The 21361-nt window shown below is 40.7% G+C and overlaps 1 protein-coding gene across 1 annotated transcript in view; it reads left to right on the top strand.

Moving 5' to 3' along the window:
- Nucleotides 1-21361, top strand: part of LOC115909979 (potassium voltage-gated channel subfamily KQT member 1-like) — a 407425-nt gene that overhangs the window by 34483 nt on the left and 351581 nt on the right. Inside the window, exons 6-10 of the mRNA XM_030959748.1 lie at nt 1824-1964; nt 8023-8133; nt 8433-8528; nt 9301-9429; nt 11102-11264. Coding sequence (XP_030815608.1) covers nt 1824-1964; nt 8023-8133; nt 8433-8528; nt 9301-9429; nt 11102-11264 — 640 coding nt within the window. The remainder of the gene's footprint in view (nt 1-1823; nt 1965-8022; nt 8134-8432; nt 8529-9300; nt 9430-11101; nt 11265-21361) is intronic.

The following is a 21361-nucleotide window of genomic DNA, read 5'->3' as shown; positions in this document are numbered from 1 at the left end:
TCCAAGGCAGTTGCATTTTCATCTGGCCTTTATTTAAAAAGAATTCTGTCTTCAGATGAATAGTACTGGAGCTGAGAGGTGCCAGTGGTGAAATAAACTCAGTAGTTCTGTTGATATTTCAGCCACTTTGGAAGGATTTCATAAGACTCTGCTATTTTCCTGCCTGCTTCCCAAAAAACAAGTACTTAAACCAGAATTATTCCAATAATCATCTATAGTCAATTGTCTGTGTTAATAGAAGAAGCTTTAAAAAGCAAGTCGTATCTACAAGTACACAGTGCTCCATTATCATGAGATAAAGGTGAGAAAATAAAGAAAACCAGCAGAGAAACTACTGAAACCCCAGGGTTTATTTCCTTTTTCAGCTGCCTTGTTTAGCAAACAGGCCTGCAAAAAGTTAAGGCTTAAATTAAAAGACTTGGCCATGAGCAAGATGAAATGCTATCAAAATTCATTATTTAGGTCATCATTAAATGATTAGAGGAAAAGCACCCATTTTTCTTTGTGCCAAGACTACTTAAAGGTTTCCTGAACCCAGATTTTAATTAGTGCTGTAGGGGAAGGAAGAATATTTATATTTCCTGGTGCTGAATGTTGGTACTTGATACGGGGGCTACCTTTGCCCAGAAAGCTCTTACAGGGAAATTAAAACAAAGAAAGAAAAAAGAAAATCTGAGGGAAATTTGATGATAAAATGGAACCTTCCCTTACTAACAGCTTAAGAAACATGGGTAGAATATTACAGAAAACCTGTGAAAATCTGACATACTTTAAAAGCAGGGGCAATCCTTCCTAGTCAGGTTTTAATTTTAAATGTACCATATGGCAGTATTTTAATTCCCTTATTGGCTGGGACACAAGGAGAGAGAAATGACTGTCAAGAACTTAAGATGCCACTGAAGATGTAGCACCACATTGTTTCCTGATAAAGATGGCCAAATTTGTGCAAAGAAAATAAAGGAATGATGCATGTCAGCTTTATGTAATCAGAATGAGCTGTTTTCCCTTATAACTAGGTATTGGATTTCCCTGAGGGACAGGTGGATATCTCATTTAGCACTGCTTTTAAAAGCTTTATGTGGTTTTCCTTCAGTGACACCACACATTTTGGCTTGTTGAAGTGCACAAGCACTTTCTTTTTTTTTCCTGAAGACTGTGAGAATCCTGTATCTAAGTCACAGCAGGTCTGACACAACTCTCCGGCCCAAAAACCTTTAGAGAAAATGGTATATTCACAAGGACTGCAACATACCCCCACAGAAGTCTGCCCTAGCCTTGTTCTTCATGAAAACAAGACATCTACCTAGCATATTTTATCTTCAGATTTTATTTTAACATGAAACTGTTGAGGATCACTATCCAGTCTTAAGCAGTCTAAACATCAGATACACAGGTTCACTGCTCAGGCATGGCCATAATCACAAGACATGGCTGCTGTTTCTCAGTATACTCTTCAGAAAGGGCATTTCTAAAGCTGCTTTGCTACTTTTAAAATGTTTAGACAGTTAGTATTTTGAGTAGACACTTAAATGAAATTATTACCATTCCATAATTAGGATGGATGTCCCACTCTACATTTAGCTGCCCCAAGGATCAAGCCCATGATGATGGCTTTTTGAACTATTTAGCCTGGTATGAATATATTCTAAGTCAATGTTTTAGCTGTTTTACTAGAGGCAAATGTCAAACCTGAAATATGACATATTAATTTTTCTACTGTGATGCAAAAACCCCACAGATATTTGCAATGTTTTACAATGATGTATATACATATGTATATAGGATGGAAACCTCAAATACTTGTTTGTTTTCTCTTTTAATAGGAACTCATCACCACGCTGTACATTGGATTCTTGGGATTAATTTTTTCATCCTACTTTGTTTATCTTGCTGAGAAGGATGCAGTTGATGAGGATGGAAAGACAGGTTTCTCCAGTTATGCTGATGCCCTTTGGTGGGGTGTGGTAAGTCCTCACCAACAAAATGTGTGTGCAAACAGGGCCCAAGGTTTTCTGTTCAAGCTGTGATCTTTTCAGAAAAACCTGGCATTTCTTTTTTTGCAAAATGTATTTCCGTAAGGAAGCTTGACAACCTCCTCTGAGGGATACAAGCAAGAATATAAGAAATACAAATAAATTATAGGGGTATTAAATTTTATTGTGAAAGCAGGTTAGCAAGTTCTTAGCAAAGGACACCGAATGCTTACAGATCTGAAAAGTAAAAATAATCTCAAAAAGTAAACACATCTCAAAAAAAGTAAAAATCCCCTTCAAAATCTATATCACTTCCTTTAAGCTCTGCTTAGTTATCTCAAAAGGTGCACAACTTAAAAACCTGTTCTATATGTGAAGGTTGCGTTAATGATCCTATTTTTTTTTATCTTTTTGTATAAAACTCACTCTTTCAGTAATAATTCAGACTTTGATGCAGGTTATAGGTTCCTGTTTTTTGGTTTTTATCTTTAACGTAGGTGGGGGGATAGAATGTAAGAGAATAGAGATAGTGCAGAAGGCAATCTCACCCCTGAGGAGTTGCAGCTGCGCTGATTACCAAAGATTAGGAACAGGCCTGCCCTTAATAGGCCACAGCTGTGTCCAATAAGGATCAGTGCTATAAAAGAGTGGGTTAGTGAGGAGAAAAGAGAGTTGGAGTTTGTTGGCTGTGTTGTGAAGAAGAAGTTGTCAGTGCTATAAGGAGCTGCCCATGAAAAATCACCAAGAAGGTATGGAGCTTTTGCAATAAGATGACAACAAACTTAGATGCTGCAAAAGTCTCTACTTCGATGAACTACACAGAATTATAGACTGTATTACATGTAGCCTGAGTCACCACTCTTTAAGTGGTTCACTATGAAAATGTTTTAAATATTCATTTCCTGTCACTAGGCGATCCAGTATTTATTTAATCTGCAGAGTATCACCTATGACTGTGCTAAAAAGTATACACCCAGAAGAATCAAGTGAAAAAAGAAAAAGCCACTCAATGGCCAGATGGACCTGATAATCTAAGGTGCTGGAAAGCAATGAAACCATGAACCAGCCCATAAAGCTTTCACTTGTTGAAGTCCTCAGTGGATGTGGGATAAAATTTTAAGTCTATGAAACCTCATGGTTATAGCTGTGAAGCAACCTGTAGCTGGTGGAGGGCAATGAGTGTCACAGAAGTAGAGCTAGTGCTGCATTTTAAAAGAAAAACAATCAGGGTATAATTGAAAGATACCCCATGCCAGATTTACAAGAACAAACCAGTACTCTTATTCTCACTTATTCTTACGTTATTTGAGCAGTTCACCTCAAACACCAGTGGATCACTTTTAGCATCCGGTTTTATCCATGCATATTCATGCACAAGTAATTTCTGCGTGTGATAAAAATTCCATGTGGGCCCAGTTTACTCTTCCTACATTTCCTTGTTTCTTTTTTTTAGTGGGTTATTTTTTTTATTCTAGTTTTCCAGAGTTGCTTCATTAGTTGAATTGAATATTTAGGTATGAATTGGAAATACTTCTAATCACTATAAGCTATTGCATTGATATGAGTAAAGAGTAAACAAAATTAAGGTTAAAAAAGTCAGAGTGTGTTTCTACAACAGTATTTTGGACTTTGGGAATTTCAAAGGAGTTATGAAGACCATCAGTGCACAGTATCTTGAGCTAGATGACTTGGGATCTGTGTTTCCAAGCGTGTGCATGGGAGATGCAAAGTGTTCAGTGGGTTTTGTTATTTTCCAAAACTTCACTTGCTTTGTGTAGCAGCAAGATAAAATCAGCTCCTCTTTCTCTGGCCATGTGAGGAACACTGTTCAAATTGTTGTTCAAGCTTTTCAGGCATCTAGGCCTCCTCAGCATTCAGTGAGTCACGGTGCAGGTGCAGTTCACAGCTGGGAACAGGAACAAAGGACAAAGTGAATCAGTTTCTTTTTCTTTTCAAATCTCCTGGAACATAGAAACACAGATGTGGAGTTACTAGGGAGTGAAATTTGATTTTTGCTTTTACCTTTCAAAACTGAGCCATTGGAAAAAAAAACCAACTTGGTACCAAGTATTTGAAAGTCTTATGCGGCTGACAAAAACCACAGAGTATATTAGGGGGAACATTTTGCTTTGAGGAGAAAGTGCAAGCTTGCTGAACTTGATACAAACGACCTGAAAGGTTTAAATACAGGGAAAAGAGAAAATAAAGAATGAATGAGAGTTGGAATTAATTGCTAATTACATTCACCTGCTTCAGTTAAAGGCAAGGTTTTTTCCTCCTAGATTTGGCAGACAAACAGGTCAAACTCCAAAGACGTATCAAAGGCTTGTGTTTCACATGAAGCCATTCTTAGCAGTTGTAGCATGTAGGGCACATGTGAAAGCACTTCCAACAGCATGGTCAGCCTGCCAGAATTGCAACCCATGTCATAGCAGTTGCCCTGTCCCTTTTGGGTATTTTTCCCTTGAGGAAAGAAGAGCACAGAAGAAGGAGGCTTCTCTTCTGCTGGCCCTTCCTGCTGGCCTCTTGCTGCTGGTAATGCTTATTTGCCTTGCTGCAAGCTCAGCTATTCTGTACCACTGGACTGGAGTTGAATACTTGCTCCAGTGAATTGGTGTTAACTGGCACAGGTACTTGGGATCAACTGCTCAGAATTTCCAGCAGTAAATTTCCATGCCAGAGGTAGCAGTTGGAATCCCTTTATATTTAGTGTGGTTTTTTGAGGTGTGCAGTTCTGACTCCTCACACCTGAGGACACCTGCCTGTCTTTAAGCATCTGAGCAGCTCTGTTGACTTCTACTAAATCAGAGTTCTTCCCTTTTTGAGGTATACATGTGTGTGTTCAGAGCCTGTGTGCACAGCTGGAATGTGCCATCATAAATCCCTGTTACAAGAGGTGTCATTTTCCAGAGCCCAACATTCTCTGCTCAGAAATACTGATAACTTTGGGATGTACGAGTAGAAAAAAAAAATTCTGCTGTGATTAAGAAAGCCAGAGAATTACATTATTTATAATCCTTTCCATGTATTCCATCTGCTAATTAAATTACCAACAAGGAACCCTCTTAAAGTAGCCAGGGAAAAACTTCCTGAGACATGTTCAGGCACCTGCAGGAGTCTACCAGCCAAGTGCCTGCTGTGGAGGTGGAAAATTCATCTTTTCTGTGGTTACAGCTTTCATACTGTCTTCCACAGTAAAATTAAGGCAGCTCAGCATTACTGCAGTTTGGTTTTAAGTCCTGGCTGCTGGAGAATTTAGTGAAAAAGCCAACCAAAAACACCGCAGAAAAACCAAGCCACCCCCAAAAAACCAAGAAGCTTTTCATAAGAAAAAAGAGGGGAAAAGAAAGGGAAAACCACTGACTTTGAAGGGTCATCTGGGTACACTGAGGAGCTGAAGTGCTGTTTAAGAACTTCAGCTCCTCAGTGCCCAAAAACACATGGTGCATTTCAAAGTTGAATTTTAGGGGGTCTTATTTAATTTTGGGGACTGGCAAACTCATTGTCCTGCTGGTAGCACACAGTACCTGAGTCACTTAACCAGCCACATTAAATCTGGACAAACACCTAGCAAGGCAGAGCTGCTGAGAGTAGTTTGCAGTTCAAAAGAACAACATTCATTCAAGGGTATAGCTACTACAAAGTGGTCTTCATCAAGTGGAGAATTCATGATGAATAAACACTGACATAACAATTTTTTGGAACTTAGAAAAACTAAGTTTGGTAGTAGTTGCTAATTTTTTCCCTGCAAATCTTTCTTCCAGCTCTGAGAGTAGGAGGAAACATATTCTTCCCATGCCTTTATTGCTTGATAGTTTCTTCTGAGAAGACTATTTTTGCATAACATCTAAGCATTTGTCAGCAAATTTTTCCATAAAAGGCAGCCTCTTTATAGTCAGTGTAAATTTACATATTCTTTTAAGTCTGTTTTGGCTGTATTTCTGCTACCATTCAAGGCAAAGTGAAGGGAGGGGGACTAGGTTTGGGGCTGGTACATCCAAATAAAAGTACATTTTTTCTATTTACAGCTCTCCCCAGTGGTTAGTGTTGATGACAGAACTCTTCTGTTCCTCACTAGCCTTTTCACTTCTCATGGATCCAAGCCATGTTTCTCACACCATTTTATGGTGGCATCAGAGCTCTGAGGATGCCAAAAACCCAACACCCCCATGGCCCAGGGTCTCTGTTTTAGACCATGGTCTCTGAGTCTTGTCCTGCTGTGACCACGGTGCTGAGGCCCCTGTCAGGTGGGATTCCTATGGCTTGCTGTGGGTTTCAGCTTTGGGATCAGCTGATTATCCCCTTCCATTAGGCAGGGGCTCCTTGTTACATGACAAACCTTTCTGATGGACCAGCCACCACCTGGACCCTCTTTTCCTCTTGCACCAGGTCCTTCCTAACCTCTGGCTCATGATGAATTCTCTTTTATCCTGCTGGGGCTCTTCAGGAATAGCCCCAAACCTCTGTCCCACTCAGGTCCTCGTGCCTCTGGGGCTTTTCAGGGCTGGCCCATCACCTCTGCAACGAGTCTGTGTAGAGCCAAGTCCCTACAGGTCCCAGACCTGAGGGCACTAATTGACCTAATGACCCTGACCAGCATGACCCCACTGGTGGTGCTCTTATTATATAGACATGTTATAATACATATATTACATGCCCATGCTATAATACATATATTACATGCCCATGCTATAATACACATGTTATATAGCCATGCTATAATGCAAATATTACATGGCCATGCTATAAATCACTTATTACATGGCTGTGCTATAGTGCACTTATTATACAGTCATGTTATGATGCATATACTACATGGTCATGCTATAACTCACTTATTACATGCCCATGCTATATTGCACTTATTGCATGGCCATGCTATAATGCACTTATTACATGGCCATGCTATAAAGCATATATCACATGGTCATGTTATAACTCACTTATTACATGCCCATGCTATAATGCATATATTACAAGGCCAAGTTATATTGCACTTATTACATGGCCATGCAATAATGCATATACAACATGGTCATGCTATAACTCACTTATTACATGCCCATGCTATAACGCATTTATTGCGTGCCCATGCTGTATTGCACTTATTACATGGCCAAGCTGTAACACACTTATTGCATGCCCATGCTATACTGCACTTATTGCATGGCCATGCTATGATACATATATTATATAGCCATGCTATAATGCACTTGTTATATAGCTAGTCTATAATGCATTTATTATATGACTAGGCTATAATGCAGATATTATATATAATCTATAATGCATATATTATCTATAATGTATAATGCATATATTATATTATATATCATATATAATGCATATACTATACATAATTTTATATGTAATATATATATGCTTTCTTAAGCTGTGTTATATTACACTAATACTATACTATAATAAAGAGATGCTATACTAAAGAGATACTAAAGAAAAACCTGTGACTGTCTCCAGACAGTCAGGACACAGCTTTGACCTAATTGTTCAATCAATCCAAACAACAATCAACAGAGTCCAATTAACGAATCCCTTTTGGTAAACAGTCTCCATAACACATTCCACATGTGCCGAACAATAGGAGCATCAAGTAGAGATAAGAATTGTTTTCTCTTCTTCTCTGGACTTCTCTCTGCCCTCCCCAGGAAAAATCCTGGGACAGAGAATTGTGTCTCTCTCTGTTCAGAGAAAGTGAATACCACAGCCAGGTCCTGTGTTTGTGGGGGAGGAGGAAGGCTGAGCACAGGCCTCAGCTGTGTTCAGGTCTAGCTCTGCTGGCAGGCTGACTTTGGGAGATAACACATCCTGGAATGGTTGTGTGTTCTTCCTCTTGCTGTGAGGATTCAGTTGGGAGGGGTTAGTTCTGTCCTTTTTCACTCCTCTCAGCACAGTTTCCTTATCCCCAAATCCACATGCTTGGTTCACACCTGTCTCCTGATACTTCATAATTGCTTTCCCCTTCCATTCTTTTTTTCTCATGCTTTTTGGAGGGAAAAAGCACTAAAACAAATGTTTCTTCCTGGTGTAGGTAACAGTCACAACCATTGGCTATGGAGACAAAGTTCCCCAGACATGGATTGGGAAGACAATAGCTTCCTGCTTCTCAGTGTTTGCCATCTCCTTCTTTGCCCTGCCAGCTGTAAGTGGAACTTGAATCTCTTCATTACAGGTTTGTGCACCTCTGTGAATGCCTCTGGCTCCTGTAACCTGTGGATCACAGCAATAAACATGTGCTGTTTATTGAAGCGACACAATTCTGCTGTTGATCTGCTAAATTTCAGATTTGTTGGAATAAATAGAGCTCTGACAGTGTAGACATTTGAAAATTCATTTTATAAAGTCTTTTATTAAATGTCTGTTTATTCCTGGTGTGAAGTACTTTATTTAGGTATGTGAAGCTATATGTATGCCTGAATAGTAATTTTGTTATTTTGCTAGGGTATTCTGGGGTCTGGTTTTGCCCTGAAAGTACAGCAGAAGCAACGTCAGAAGCATTTCAATAGACAAATCCCAGCTGCAGCTTCCCTAATTCAGGTAAGGCCACAACAGTAACATACTAAAATACCTCAGAGTTTATTGGAGAAGGGAGTATGGCCTGGAAGTTCAAGTACTGAGAATCACCATTTCTAAACCTATTATAGATCTATAACTTGTGTTTAGCCACTTTGTAGTTGTGATCCATGCCAGTAAATAGAGAAATTAGATCATTGCCTCTCCCTTTCTGGAAGCTGTGCTATACCTGATATTGACAGGCATAATGACACTAACTGGATGTAGTGAGTATATGTAGTGAAATACTAAAAGCATAATAAAAATCTTCATTATAATATTTAATTCATAACTTCCTTTTCATGTTCTTTTAGGGCTTGTGCATCTGCCAAATCCTGATGTGATGAATGTACAAATACATTAAAAAAACACACCTGTTTTTAGAAAAATCTCCCAGCATAACATTCCATATGATAATGTAAAGAATTAAGTGGCAGAGTGCACAAACATTCATTGTGGCACAGCGCAGAAAAAAGAAAACCCAGTGGGGGATTCACTTTTATGGGGGTTGAGTTTGATTTACTCGGGGTTCTTTTTGCTGTGGGTAGAGTTTGATCCCAGCTCATGGTGGGGAGCACACTGAATATCTCTGTGTGATACATGTCCTGGTACAAATTGCATCCACCATGGTTATACTTTATCAGGAGTGGTGTTTGCCTGAACTGAGGGCTTTGTTGTCAGTTGAATTGCTGCAAAATTTGCCGTGCAGGATCCCAGTGACTGCTCCTGCACTGAGGCTCTTTGGGTTCCTTTACAGACCCTGTGGCGCTGCTATGCAGCAGAGAAATCCTGCACCTCCACAGCCACCTGGAAGATCTATGTGACAGCTCCCGTGCAAAATCCCAAAAAGTCTCCAGCGCCATCTAGTCCCGGCCTGAGAAAGCAGGTGACAGCACTGGCAGGGCTGGCTCTCTGCTTGCTTTTCATTTGAAATTATAATTCACTTGCCAAAAGCCTTGTGAAGGGCTTGAGCGGTTTGGACACCTGAAATATGTTTATTTTCCCCCTGCCGCGACCCAATTAGTTTTGTTTTACTTAAAATATTCTTGAGGAAATATTATATTCTAACTGAATTTGCCTTGTTGGTCAGACAGGTACCAACTTTCCATTGTTTTATCCCCTTTGGAGTCTCCTACTTTCTCAAAGCACAAGGTGCCACTTTCCCATTCTGCATTCATTTTTCGAGGTAGTTCATACCAGAAGAAGGAGCAAGCCAGTTTAAAAATTTATTGTCAGGCTTAACAGCAGCTACTCTTCTCTGAAGTACTCCATGCTGCTTTTATTTCTTTAGAAATTAGGGCAGATTCCCGGGCTGTGAGTGCAGGAAAGCAGAACAGTGTTTGCCTGCAAAGGTGAAATTGCCAACACCCAGGTCTGTGCTGTCATTGCCAAGCTTGCCAGAAGGGCAGAGTCTGCAGCAGGTCCAGCTCAGGGACCCAGCCTTTTCCAAAGGATGCTCAAGGCCTGCCTTAGGGCAGTGGCATCCCACTGGAGCCTGTTTCCCAGGGAAGAAGGGCTGTGCAATTCCCCCTGGCACATGGAGGAAGCTGAAGCAGCCTGATCTGTGTGCATGTCTGTGTTTTGGGTAGTGTGACCTTGTTTTGTCACAGCTGGAGGCAGGAAAAACAGGAGGAAAGGGGTAAAGCAGAAGTAAGACTCCTGTGTGTGTTGCTGAACAGCAAGCAATCCTTGGCTGGAAAGATGGGAAAAACATATTTTCCCTCTGTTTTCTCTAGTGTTTTCTCTAATATAATATTTGTCTGAACCTCCCTGTGCCCTGTGGGCCCTCATTTAAGAACATGGTAATGGTTCTTTCACCTCTTACCAAAGGATCCTCATTTCTTGTTCTTTCTTGGTCTGTGACTTCCTATTTTAAGGTCTCAAACACACACTGATCATTTTGTGTATGTTGTAGCATTTTTTTCTCCAGAGGATTCCCAATTTGTTTTCATGCTATAAGAGCCTGTAATCTTTGCTTTTAGAAGTATTTTGATACATGTCACTGGATCCACTGTCCACACCAAATACTTATTTCTACCATTTTCCCCCTATGTAATTTTGAATGTGCATTTGTTTAACTGCTGCAGAGCTGAGCAGAAGAAGGAATTCCAAAAGTCTGTATGTAGAACATAAAGTGCCTAATTTAGCCCTTTTGGCAAAAGGTGAAGTTTTCTGTAGTTGAATATGCTGTGCAGGGCCTAGTTCATAGTTCAAGGTCTAGGGTTATGTTGCATTTAAACTTTAGAAAGCTATTCCTGACAAGGTGATATATGCAGAAGTCATTAGAATTTTCTATGCCTTGAGTTTTGGTCCCAATTTGAGAAATTTTACTAACAGCCTGATTTTTCACAATGTTCTAATTGCCTTCTGAGAATAATTCAGAATCAGACACTTTAAAACCATAAACAAAGGTTGCAGCCCTTTCACTGAATTTCAGTTTCATCCTTTAAATAAAAATCATTTGACCTCAAGTGAATTCACTGTACAGTGAAGCTCACATGTGCACTTGTCTGTGTTCCATAGCATCTTCTGAGACCATTCCATTCCTCCTCTCACAGGCCAGAAGATACAGAAGAAAAGGGAAGCTGGGCTGTGGGAATGGCTCTGCACCTGTAATAAACCCGGGAGAAAATTCCTTGTCTGTTCCCCAGATCACTTATGATCACATTGATGAGCAAGAGGACAAAAAAGATGTGTCCTTCTACATCGGTGAGCCCAAAGGTAACTTATTTGTGCTCAGTTTATCATTTTTCAAGAGACAAACTTACAAAGTGTTGATGTGATGAAGGAAAAAGTTCTATGAAAAAACAATTCTAAGCTAATCAGTAAATCAAAATGCCTTCAACCAAGGATGGTTGCATAACAAAAATAGGGAGACAGGAATGAAAGGAAGTCTTTGATTCATATGGTGTGAATATCAAAAGAGCTTTCATTGTTCACCATCAATTAGGATGCTGGATTCATTGTTCATTCTTCTTTTTTGAATTATTTCAGAGGTGGATTGAAAGCTTCCTCAGGTCTATCTCACCTTTTAACTTTACCTCCTTCTGAAAGAAGGAAAGACAAACAAGGAAAAATATTTCTTCTTTTTTTACAGCCCCCTCTTAAACATTGTGCAAACACATTGTGATAAGAAAAAACCAACTATTTATATGCCCACATCACCTAAGAGGTTTTGATAAGTGGGTTTTTTTTATCTTGCTTAATTTAAAGTATTGTGTGTTTATATAAGCAATGGTTATATTTCAACATGGAAGCTGTCTGAATTTCACTGCTCAGTTAACATACTTGCTTTGTCTGTAAAATCCTTTCTTTAAAATTAAGTTTGTAATGGAAATATGAATGTTATAATGTGAAATATAAAAATGGTATTGTTTACTATAAAAGAAGTTTTTCTGGAAAGCTGATTTTCCCCTTTTGAATTGATTTTCTTTGTCTGATGGGGTTGGGACTCTGTTCTGGATCTGCTACATCTTGAACTCGTAACCTGAGTTCTGTTCCATACCCAGAGGCACTTCCAGTGCTTTTAGGGTTCTGAGAGAGGGCATGAAGTGTGTGATATTTATAACTGAAGTTTCTGCTTTAACTCCACATCTAATAACAGAACATTGTCTTCATTCTCAGCATGTTTATTGGGCTGGAGCAGCTTCCCTTGCTGACCAGATTTTTCTGAGTGTATTTTCGGTGTTGTGATGTGATGGATGGAAGCAGCAAAGTGTTGAGCTGCTGGTAACAGGCTTGGAGGCCACTGAGATGTTGGGGACTCTGCTGGCTGTGCTCAGCTCTGCCAGTGTTGGTTCACTAAAGCTTTGTTCTCTCAATGGTCATAATCAATCTGAGCAAAGCTCTGTGTCATAGGAAGGAGTGTGATGAGATAAGCCTGAATCTGTTTCTGCCTGACAGGAAAATGAAAGCATTTTCCCCACTTTTTCTGAAAATGTTTTCTTCTAGTACTTTCATTCTAGCTGGTTGAACTTATTCTGAGAGACAGCCATGCATATTATTCCCTTACCAATTAAACTTTGTCTATTTTTGGTTTTCTTTCACCTTTTGCCTTAGCCAGTGTCAGGGTTAAATCACACTCAATTTGATTTTCCTGATTCATTCGTTCTGTTGCAAAGCTTCCAGGAATGTAGCTGGCGAACTCAATCTCTCAATTGACTGAACATTCTTGACACCCCTCAAAAGTTTAAGCCTGATTTCTCTCAGTGAATTTCTCCTTGCCAGAATTAATAGGCTTCTATTCCTGAGGAGTGGAAGTACTAGGCTCCAAGCCTGTAAATGGGGCTTTTTTTCCTGTCAAAAATGCTGAAAGTAGAAAAGGCAGAGAGGATCATCATTCAAAAAAGGTAATAGAAAGGGGCCTTGCCAGCTTCTATTTGAGTGTTGCTGTAGTGGAATATTTTATTCATTGCTGGTGGGGGCTGGATGTTTTGCAGATTGTGGCAAACTGGTTGAATCAGATTCCTTTTCTAGATGTGACCTAGAGGACCAGCTCTCTTTGCTGCCCTAAACCAGCTGTCTTTGCTGCTCTGCTCAGGTATGAGAGAGGGATTGTAGGAAAGCCTAAAATAAATGAGCAGGACACAGTAACAGTCCCACTGATAAAATTCCTTTTTTTTGGGCAGAAATAGATAGAAATGTAGTTCAAGTATCCTTGAAAAAGGAGATATTTGCCTTAATTCAGCAATGGCATTATGTGAACACACCTTTTCTCCTGGAAATAGGATTTTCCTAATTGTTCATGTATCTACATCCACCCATCCTACTCTTGGCTTCCTCAAACCTTGCTTAGGAGGCAGATCTTCCAAATCTGGGCAAAACTGCTTTCCTTTATTTCTGTGAAGAAGGTTGGAGAAAAGGGAAACCTTACAAAATAGCGATTATCAACATTAAGGTTTCTGAGAGGTTTCTGTGTATATGGAATAAAAATACCCATGTATTGGATAGCGCATAATAGAGAAACAAGACCTTTGTTCACCAAAAATGGTAGAGTTTTGAAACAAAAACTTGGTAACCTAAAAGAAAAATTACTCCTGACCTATGCACTGTGCATGGGGTTCTGGGTGTGACTGATGAAAAATTATCTGTAGCACTCAGAGTTTATCCATCCTTACAGAAAGGGAAAGGCCAAAACTCTTCCACAATAATAGTTTCCTTGTTGGAAATCCAACCTCTCGAAACGAGAGGTTTAGAAAGAAATGAATAAGGAAAGCATTTCGAAAGAAATGAATAAGGAAAGCATTTCGAAAGAAATTAATAAGGAAAAACTAAAACAAACATAGAGATTTAGGAAGTTCTAGAAAATGTTTGATGCTGAGTCATAGAATAGCGTTGCCTAGAATGGGTTGGGTTGTAAAGGGCCTTAAGGATCAAAGAATCCTGGAATTATTTGGGTTGGAAGGAATCTTGAAGATCATCCAGTCTCATGGCCATGGGCAGGGACACCTCCCACTATCCCAGGTTGCTCCAAGCCCTGTCCAACCTGGCCTTGGGCACTTCCAGGGATGGGGCAGCCACAGCTTCTCTGGGCACCCTGTGCCAGAGCCTCACCACCCTCACAGGGAACAATTTTTCCTGATATCTAATTTAGTTATATCCTCTTTTAGTTTCAAACCATTCCCCTTGTCCTGTCACTGTTTCCCTGTGTAAAAAGTCCCTCTGCAGTGTTTCCACAAAGTCCCTTTAGGTGCTGAAGGGCTCTAATGAGATCTCCCCAGAGCCTTCTCTTCTCCAGGCTGAGCAATCCCCTCTCTCTCAGCCTGTCTGTACAGCAGAGGTGCTCCAGCCCTTGGAGCATCTTTGTGGCCCTCCAATGCAGTATTTTTTTTTTTCATGGGTGTCTGTTGCTTCAACTAAGGAACTATTTCATACCAGGGAGTATAATTTAATATTTTCATGCAGCGATTTAAAACCCTCAGTCATTTCATCCTCACCTGAGATTATATCCAGAAGTATTCTCTGTATTCCTGAAATTAATCTTTACCTGTACTTTTGCTTGTCCTTGTACCTACTCCTCTGCAGCAGGGTCTCTTTTCAGGATGACAAGACATGTGCAAGCCCTCTGACATCTTTAATCTTCCTGTAAGGTTTAAAGAAGGCACTCAAGTATGAAGATTGCAGTTAATTAGAAGAGCAAGAGTAAGTGGCAGGTCACAGAGACTTATCCATACAGAAGGGAAACAGCATTTTGGTGTAACTGGAATTTTCTAGATGCATTTTGAGTTTTCTCTTTAGACATCAGCTATTCACCACAATGCATCCTTCACAAAATGAACCAAATGGCTGTTTCATGGTGCTTTTTATTAGGGAGGGAAAAAAATAATAGAAATTTGAAAGTTTTTAGAGCTTGAAGGTCAGCCCCCTGGGACAGCTCCAGCACATGGAATGTATTATTCTCTGCCAGCTGTTGTAGGTTGTATACACCACTCATTATTGTTAGATTTGTCAAAGTCACAAGACTCTCATAGTGATAAATCTCTGCTGGGCTAAAAATAAAATTCCCTGTTTGTCATAGTGCTTTTCTGTTTGATTTTTTGGAGTTTCTTGTGTGCTGATGTATGCACAGTTTAAAGCAAAACTGCACAAAAGCAAATTTTTACCAAGAGGGGGAGGATAATTCAGTTTTCTGACTCCCTTACCTTTGTTGTTCCTCTCATTTAAAATGTGCAGTAGTGTTGATGTTGATTTTTTCTGTCTGTAATGCCAGTTTGGATGCTGACATTCCAGCATTCACCTGTCTGGAAATGAGCTGGTTTTTCCCAGAGACTGGTTGCATTTCCCATTGGGAAAAGGGGCAGTTTCCCTTACTGGTGTAGATGGATTACAGTCTGCAGTACATATAAAGAAGCAAACATTTTAAGTGAAGTGGATTCAGAGTGTCCAGTGCTGACAAGCTGAGAGAAAGGTGAGAAAAAACACGTGGCCAAAATTAACAGAATAAAGCAAACACCAAAGTTTTTGAGAGTCTGCATAACTGTCAGTAAGTCTGAAAATCATAATATAAAGGCATGCACCAAATCAGCATGAGAAAGTATCCAGATACCAGGCTTCTGACAAATGTCATGCTCTTAAGAAGGTGGGTTTAGCAGATGGGGGTGGCTTTGCAGTGAGAATTTGTGGTCAGTGCAGAGCTGTTCAGTGTCTCCATTTGTCTGTCAGTTCAGGACTTGCACTGATGGTACTTGCTCACGTGTGAGAATTATGGAAACACCTCTCTACCAGCAAGTTTTCAGTCTTTACTGGTTCAGCCCTGCCTGCCCTGAGTGAGAACTTCCAGTGAATTCTGTGGTTTATCTCTCGTGGCCAAAGATGATGACAGGACTGGGGGTGGGGATGGGGCAAGGGGAGGTGCAGGAAGAGAACAACTAAACTCTGCCAAACCCACTCTTTCTTACTTCTGATTAAATCTGGCAGCTTTTGAGAGTTAAAAATTTATTTTTGTTCTGCATTTATTCAACTCCCTGCTGTGCCTGGTTTAAGACCAGGGTTTGGATCCTGGATTTAAGACCAGATTTGAGCAGGGCCTTTGTACCAGATGTTCCCAGAGACCATGGCAGTGCTGTGTAAGGGCAGGTGTTTGCTTTTTCTAGACACTATCAGCACAACAGTGGGGGGAAAAATAATTATGAGTTGAAAAGTGAAAATATCTATGCATACCCCAGCATAGGTGTTTTGTTGCCAAAATGAGTTTTTCAGGTAACTGTTAAAACATCAAAAATGTAGGAAATTGGAGAAGCAAATAAATTGTCTTTGAGTCAACGCATTGACTGATAAAGACACAGAAGCAGCTACCTAAAGTGAGATTATAAACTGACCTGATAAATTGTAAAGTTTTTGGTTAGCTCTTTCACAGTACTGATGCAGCCCTAAAAACTTTTACTCTGGGATCCAGAACATACATGGTCCTGCTGTGTGAAACTCAGGGCAAGAAAAGGAAGGAAGCAAATCCAAGACCCTATCATAGAAATCTATTCTTGATGACAAAGTCAGTAATTGGGTTTCTCTTTTGATATGTTTGAGGAAGCAGCAGAATCTTCTCACTAAATGCAAGCCCTTGTGGGGTTTTCATGACATCTGTATGGGAAGAACCTATTGACTTAGCCAGCCTTGGGGAAAAAAAGAGAGAAATGAAATAAGGTTTTTCAAGAATGGAAAGTCACAGTTAATAGATAAGGTATGGTAGACAGTAGGTTAAGAATTATCATACTGTGTTCTGTGTCAAAAAGGGTAAGCACATATTATAAAAGTAAAAAGTAGAATTTAGTGCTACAGTAACTGAAATCTTCACCTAATTAGTCTAGATTTAATTGTTACAAAAGAGACTCAAATGCAATGTTTGGGGTTTTTTTTCCTTAATAATTAAAAAGCTGCAACTATAGTAATAATTCAATTAAAACTGTTAATAATTCAATTAAAACTGTTAAACCTGCTTTTAAAATTCTGCCTGTTAGGCTGGTATTTATGCTCATTTAGTTCCTGGGTATAATTTGCTGCAGAAGGAAGAGGGGAAGTACACAATGACTTGTTGAAATCTCACGTCCTTAACAGGGAGGAATATGATGTTTGTGGTGACAGTTTCTCCTTTTCCTCCTGGGATCCACTTGGAGTCACTTACAAATGTTTCCTAACACCCTTTGACGTATTTCCTCATTGCTGTGCAGCTCCAGGTTTCATCAGAATTTATCATCTTATATTCCCTTTTATGTGTGTGAAATAGAATTTCTTTGTTCTCTGTTACCCTTACAACCAGTTCTGTCCTGCTTCAGGACTGCTTTGTATTTTCACTGACCATTAGTGAATTGTTTATAGCTGTGGGGTCTCCAGTGCCAAGCCTGTGCCCCATCTCTTATCTCCTGCCTGTGCTCACACACTGCATCCTGTGTTTCCACTTCTCAAGGCCTCTGATATTCTGCCCAGCCTGTATTTCTGTAAACTCTGTCATTATTTGGTTGTAAATATCTCATCCTACTAAAATAACCGCTGCAGATATGGAGCCATGGTTGTGCAACAGAAAGATAAACAGAAGTAAAACAAGATACAGACACCTGCTCAATTAGAGAAATTGCTGCCACAGCTAAATCAGGGTGAGGTCAGGGAAGGTCTGGAAAGAACAGCCAGAGAAGCCTCGTCCCTCAGGTCCTGCAAATTTAACAGCAGTGCTGATCCAGCATAGAATGACTTGGGAGACATGGGAGCTCTTTAGCGAATTCACAAGAATATCCCAGTCTGCAACTCTTCCAAAACTTGGGAAAGATGAGAATGATCTGGGTAAATTCTGAGCTTTTTCTCAATGGCCTAAGCTTGAGATGAAAATCTTTGTAGAAGGAAAGTTTGGCCCAGTTACCAGCTGTGAAGTGTAAATACAGTAATGGTGTCAAGAAATAGTTAATAATTTTTTCTGTTCCCTGAAAATTAACACTGACTGTGCTAAAATTGACACTACAAATTGTGTCACTTGCTATTACTTGGAAAATGATTCAATGAGGAGCAAATAGAGTTAGAACAGAAGAGAAAGGACTGGAAAAGATGCACAAGTTCGGTGGGTTTATCTCTCTGGGTTTGCAAAGAAAACAGCTGAGGAGCCAGGGAATGATCAGAAAGAACCTGAGAGCCACTAACAGCACTGACAGGAGGCTGCTGAGATGCAGAACGATGATTTAAAATAGAAAATTTCTGTCCAGCTGGAACCATCTAACCATTGTAGGGTAAAAGTAGATGATGTATGTAATCTCAATAGAGGTTATATATAAGGGTATATAAATACCTAAATCTAAACAGGCTGATGTGTAATTTGATGGAAGTGTAAATATTTATCTCTAAACAGATATCTGGTCTAAACTGATTTTCTGTGCAATAAGTGTTACTATATAATCCAAATAGAAGTGTAGGCTGACATAGTCTAAATAGATACATAGGTGTAAACACAAGTGTAAATTGAGATAAGGCTGAATAGATCTGAGATGCAGTTGTAAATTCATATATATGTAAATGTGTCTGTGTCTAAATAGATTTAAGAGAAAATAGATCTAAGTGAAAATAGGTGAGACACATGAAATATAGCTCTTCCCTATGTGTAAGTAGCTCTGTGTGAAAATGTAAATGGCTCTGCTAGACAAGGGTATTCAAAAGCAAGAAAAGGGTGTTTTTAGAAAGGACCACCCTCTAAATATCTTTTTTTGTGTCCCTCCCTTTTACCTCGGGTGCAGGGCATGGGCTGTGGGCAGGGGAGGGGGAATGGGATTGCTTTGACCCCATTCCTGATGGGCTGGGGCAGCCTCAGGTGTGAGGATGATGATGATGGGAATGGAACAAGGACAGGGACAGCCTCAGGTGTGAGGATGATGAGAATGGGACAGGGATAGGGACAGCCCCAGATGTGGCCAGGATGATGATGATGGGAATGGGACAAGGACAGGGACAGCCTCAGGTGTGAGGATGATGAGAATGGGACAGGGATAGGGACAGCCCCAGATGTGGCCAGTGAGGATGATGATGATGGGAATGGGAAAGGGACAGCCTCAGGTGTGAGGATGATGAGAATGGGACAGGGACAGCTCCAGGTGTGACCAGTGAGGATGATGATGGGAATGGGACAGCCCCAGGTGTGAAGATGATGATGATAGGAATGGGACAGGGATGGGGACAGCCCCAGGTGTGGCTGATAAGGATGAGGGTGATGATGGGACAGGGACAGCCCCAGGTGTGAGGATGATGGTGATGGGACAGGGACAGCCCCAGGTGTGAGGATGATGGGAATGGGACAGGGACAGCCCCATGTGTGGCCAGTGAGGACAAGGCAGGTCCTGCTGTGGGAAGAGGTTTTGGTTGCTGGGGGGCTGCTGGTGAAGGGGAGCCAGAGGCAGTCCCAGGGTGTCTCTCCAGCAGTGAGTTGATCTCCCAGGAGTTTGGGGAAGCAGCTGTGTGCACCTGAATTTGGGGTTTTAGCATGTCTCAAGAAAGACAGAGTGCCAAAGAGCCAGGTGGGAGAGGGGAGCAGAGCCCCTGAGGATGTGACTCAGGGTGTGGTGACAGATCCAGCTGGGGGCTCTATGAGGGGCTTAAAGGATGGTGGCTTTAATGAATATGAATATGTAAAGCAGTAAGGGGGGATAATAAGCACTAAAGGTACTTGGGACAAGAAGAGGTACAATCTTCCCTCTGCCAGGAGCAGCCATGAGGTGTTTTCAGTTTTGGATCTGGATTTCAAGAGTGGGCCCTGAGAGAGGATGGTAGTACCTTCCTTGTGAAGGAAAGCACTGAGCCCCTGCCCATCAACAGCTTTTTCTCCACCCTCCTTTTTTGTGAGAACAATCTCCAGATATATTCAATTTTGGAACTTGGCTCCAAGGGGAGTAGGAATTTAAGAAGGAAAAATAAAACTAAACAAACAAGACAATCCCAAACAAAAACCACAAAAAGCACCCCCAATCAAACCAGTCAGTATTAAGGAAATAAGTAACAGGGAACATGAATTAGTCATGAGCTATCATGACAGATGAAGTGGATTTTGTTTGGTTTTTTTCTCTGCTGTGCCAATGTGCATTTTAAGAAGGAGATAAGCAGAAGACAATTTTAATACTGATTTTAGTCACCTTTTCCCATCTCATCTCTGTGTGTCCATGAATATAGGACCTGGATTATAGCCTAGAGAGCTGGTGAAGGCTTCTGTACAGTGGATGAAAACTTGCTGGAATATGATACTTCACAAAACATTTACCAGAGGTTTGCTGGTGAAATGACAAATACATTTAGAGAGATTTTTGCCTCGGGTGCTATTAAATAAACCCATCAGTGCTCCAGGCTGTGGATTAGAGAGGAATTTTTATTCAATATGCAGTTGGGACTGACCCAGAAGTGGCTGAGAGCACTCTGGAAGGCAGCCTGGGAGCCTTCCCCAGGGCAGGGATGCTCCTGCAGTATCTCCCCCTTAATCCTGGATCAGGAATTCCCTGCAGTGATCTGTCCCCACACTTTGGATATCCAGCAGCTGCTTGGCCTGATCTCCAGTCTGTTAACCAGCTGCTTATGGGAGGTGATCCCACAGTGTGGAAAAAATGAGTCCCTGACTCGTGGTCCTGAGGGATGTGCTGGGCCCCAGCTTTGCTGCACTTGCCCTGCCTGGGGTTCAGGTGGCCCAAACCATTTTGGGGAAGCAAGAACAGCCTTAGAGAGAGTAGGAAAGGAAGGAAATTGGGATTTGAGATTTCCCTCTTTATGGAGGGTGTGAACCCTGCTTAAGATGGTGATTTTTCTAATTAGTCAGCTTACTTTGATATTAAAAATTGTCCTGCAGCTTGTGCAGCAGGGAATTGGGAACTAGTATATAAATTAAGGTTATCTGGGTAAATAGTCTCTGAAACATACTCTTAAAAGCACAGATCAGGATGTGCTACACAGTTTGGATTTTTCTCACTATGGCCACTTAAGAATTCCATCTTTTTGCTCAGTTTCAGGGAGGCAGCAACAGTCTCACTCCAGTGTGGAAATGCAACATTGTGGTCTAAAGTGCCAAAACCCAAACTTCAGACTGCAGTGATTTAATTTCAAACTGCAAGGCACGTATCCATGCAATGCAGTGGATGAGAAAAGGGAAACAGGGAGAGGGGGGAATCCTAATTTGGACCAGTGGTGACACACATACAAACTTTATGCTGTAGGCTGTGAGGCTCGTTGCAGTTCCCTGGTGGCTGCATGGGAGAGAAGGCATTTTTGAGCCAACATGGAGCCTTTCTACTGAAGATAAGCAGGTACTTCTTAATGGGAGTAAGGATAACTTACTGCATTCCTTCCCGGTTTTTTTGTTTTGTGTATGTGTG

Source organism: Camarhynchus parvulus, chromosome 1A, assembly GCF_901933205.1.
Source record: "Camarhynchus parvulus chromosome 1A, STF_HiC, whole genome shotgun sequence".
Classification (NCBI taxonomy): domain Eukaryota; kingdom Metazoa; phylum Chordata; class Aves; order Passeriformes; family Thraupidae; genus Camarhynchus; species Camarhynchus parvulus.
This window is presented reverse-complemented; position numbering and strand designations above follow the sequence as displayed.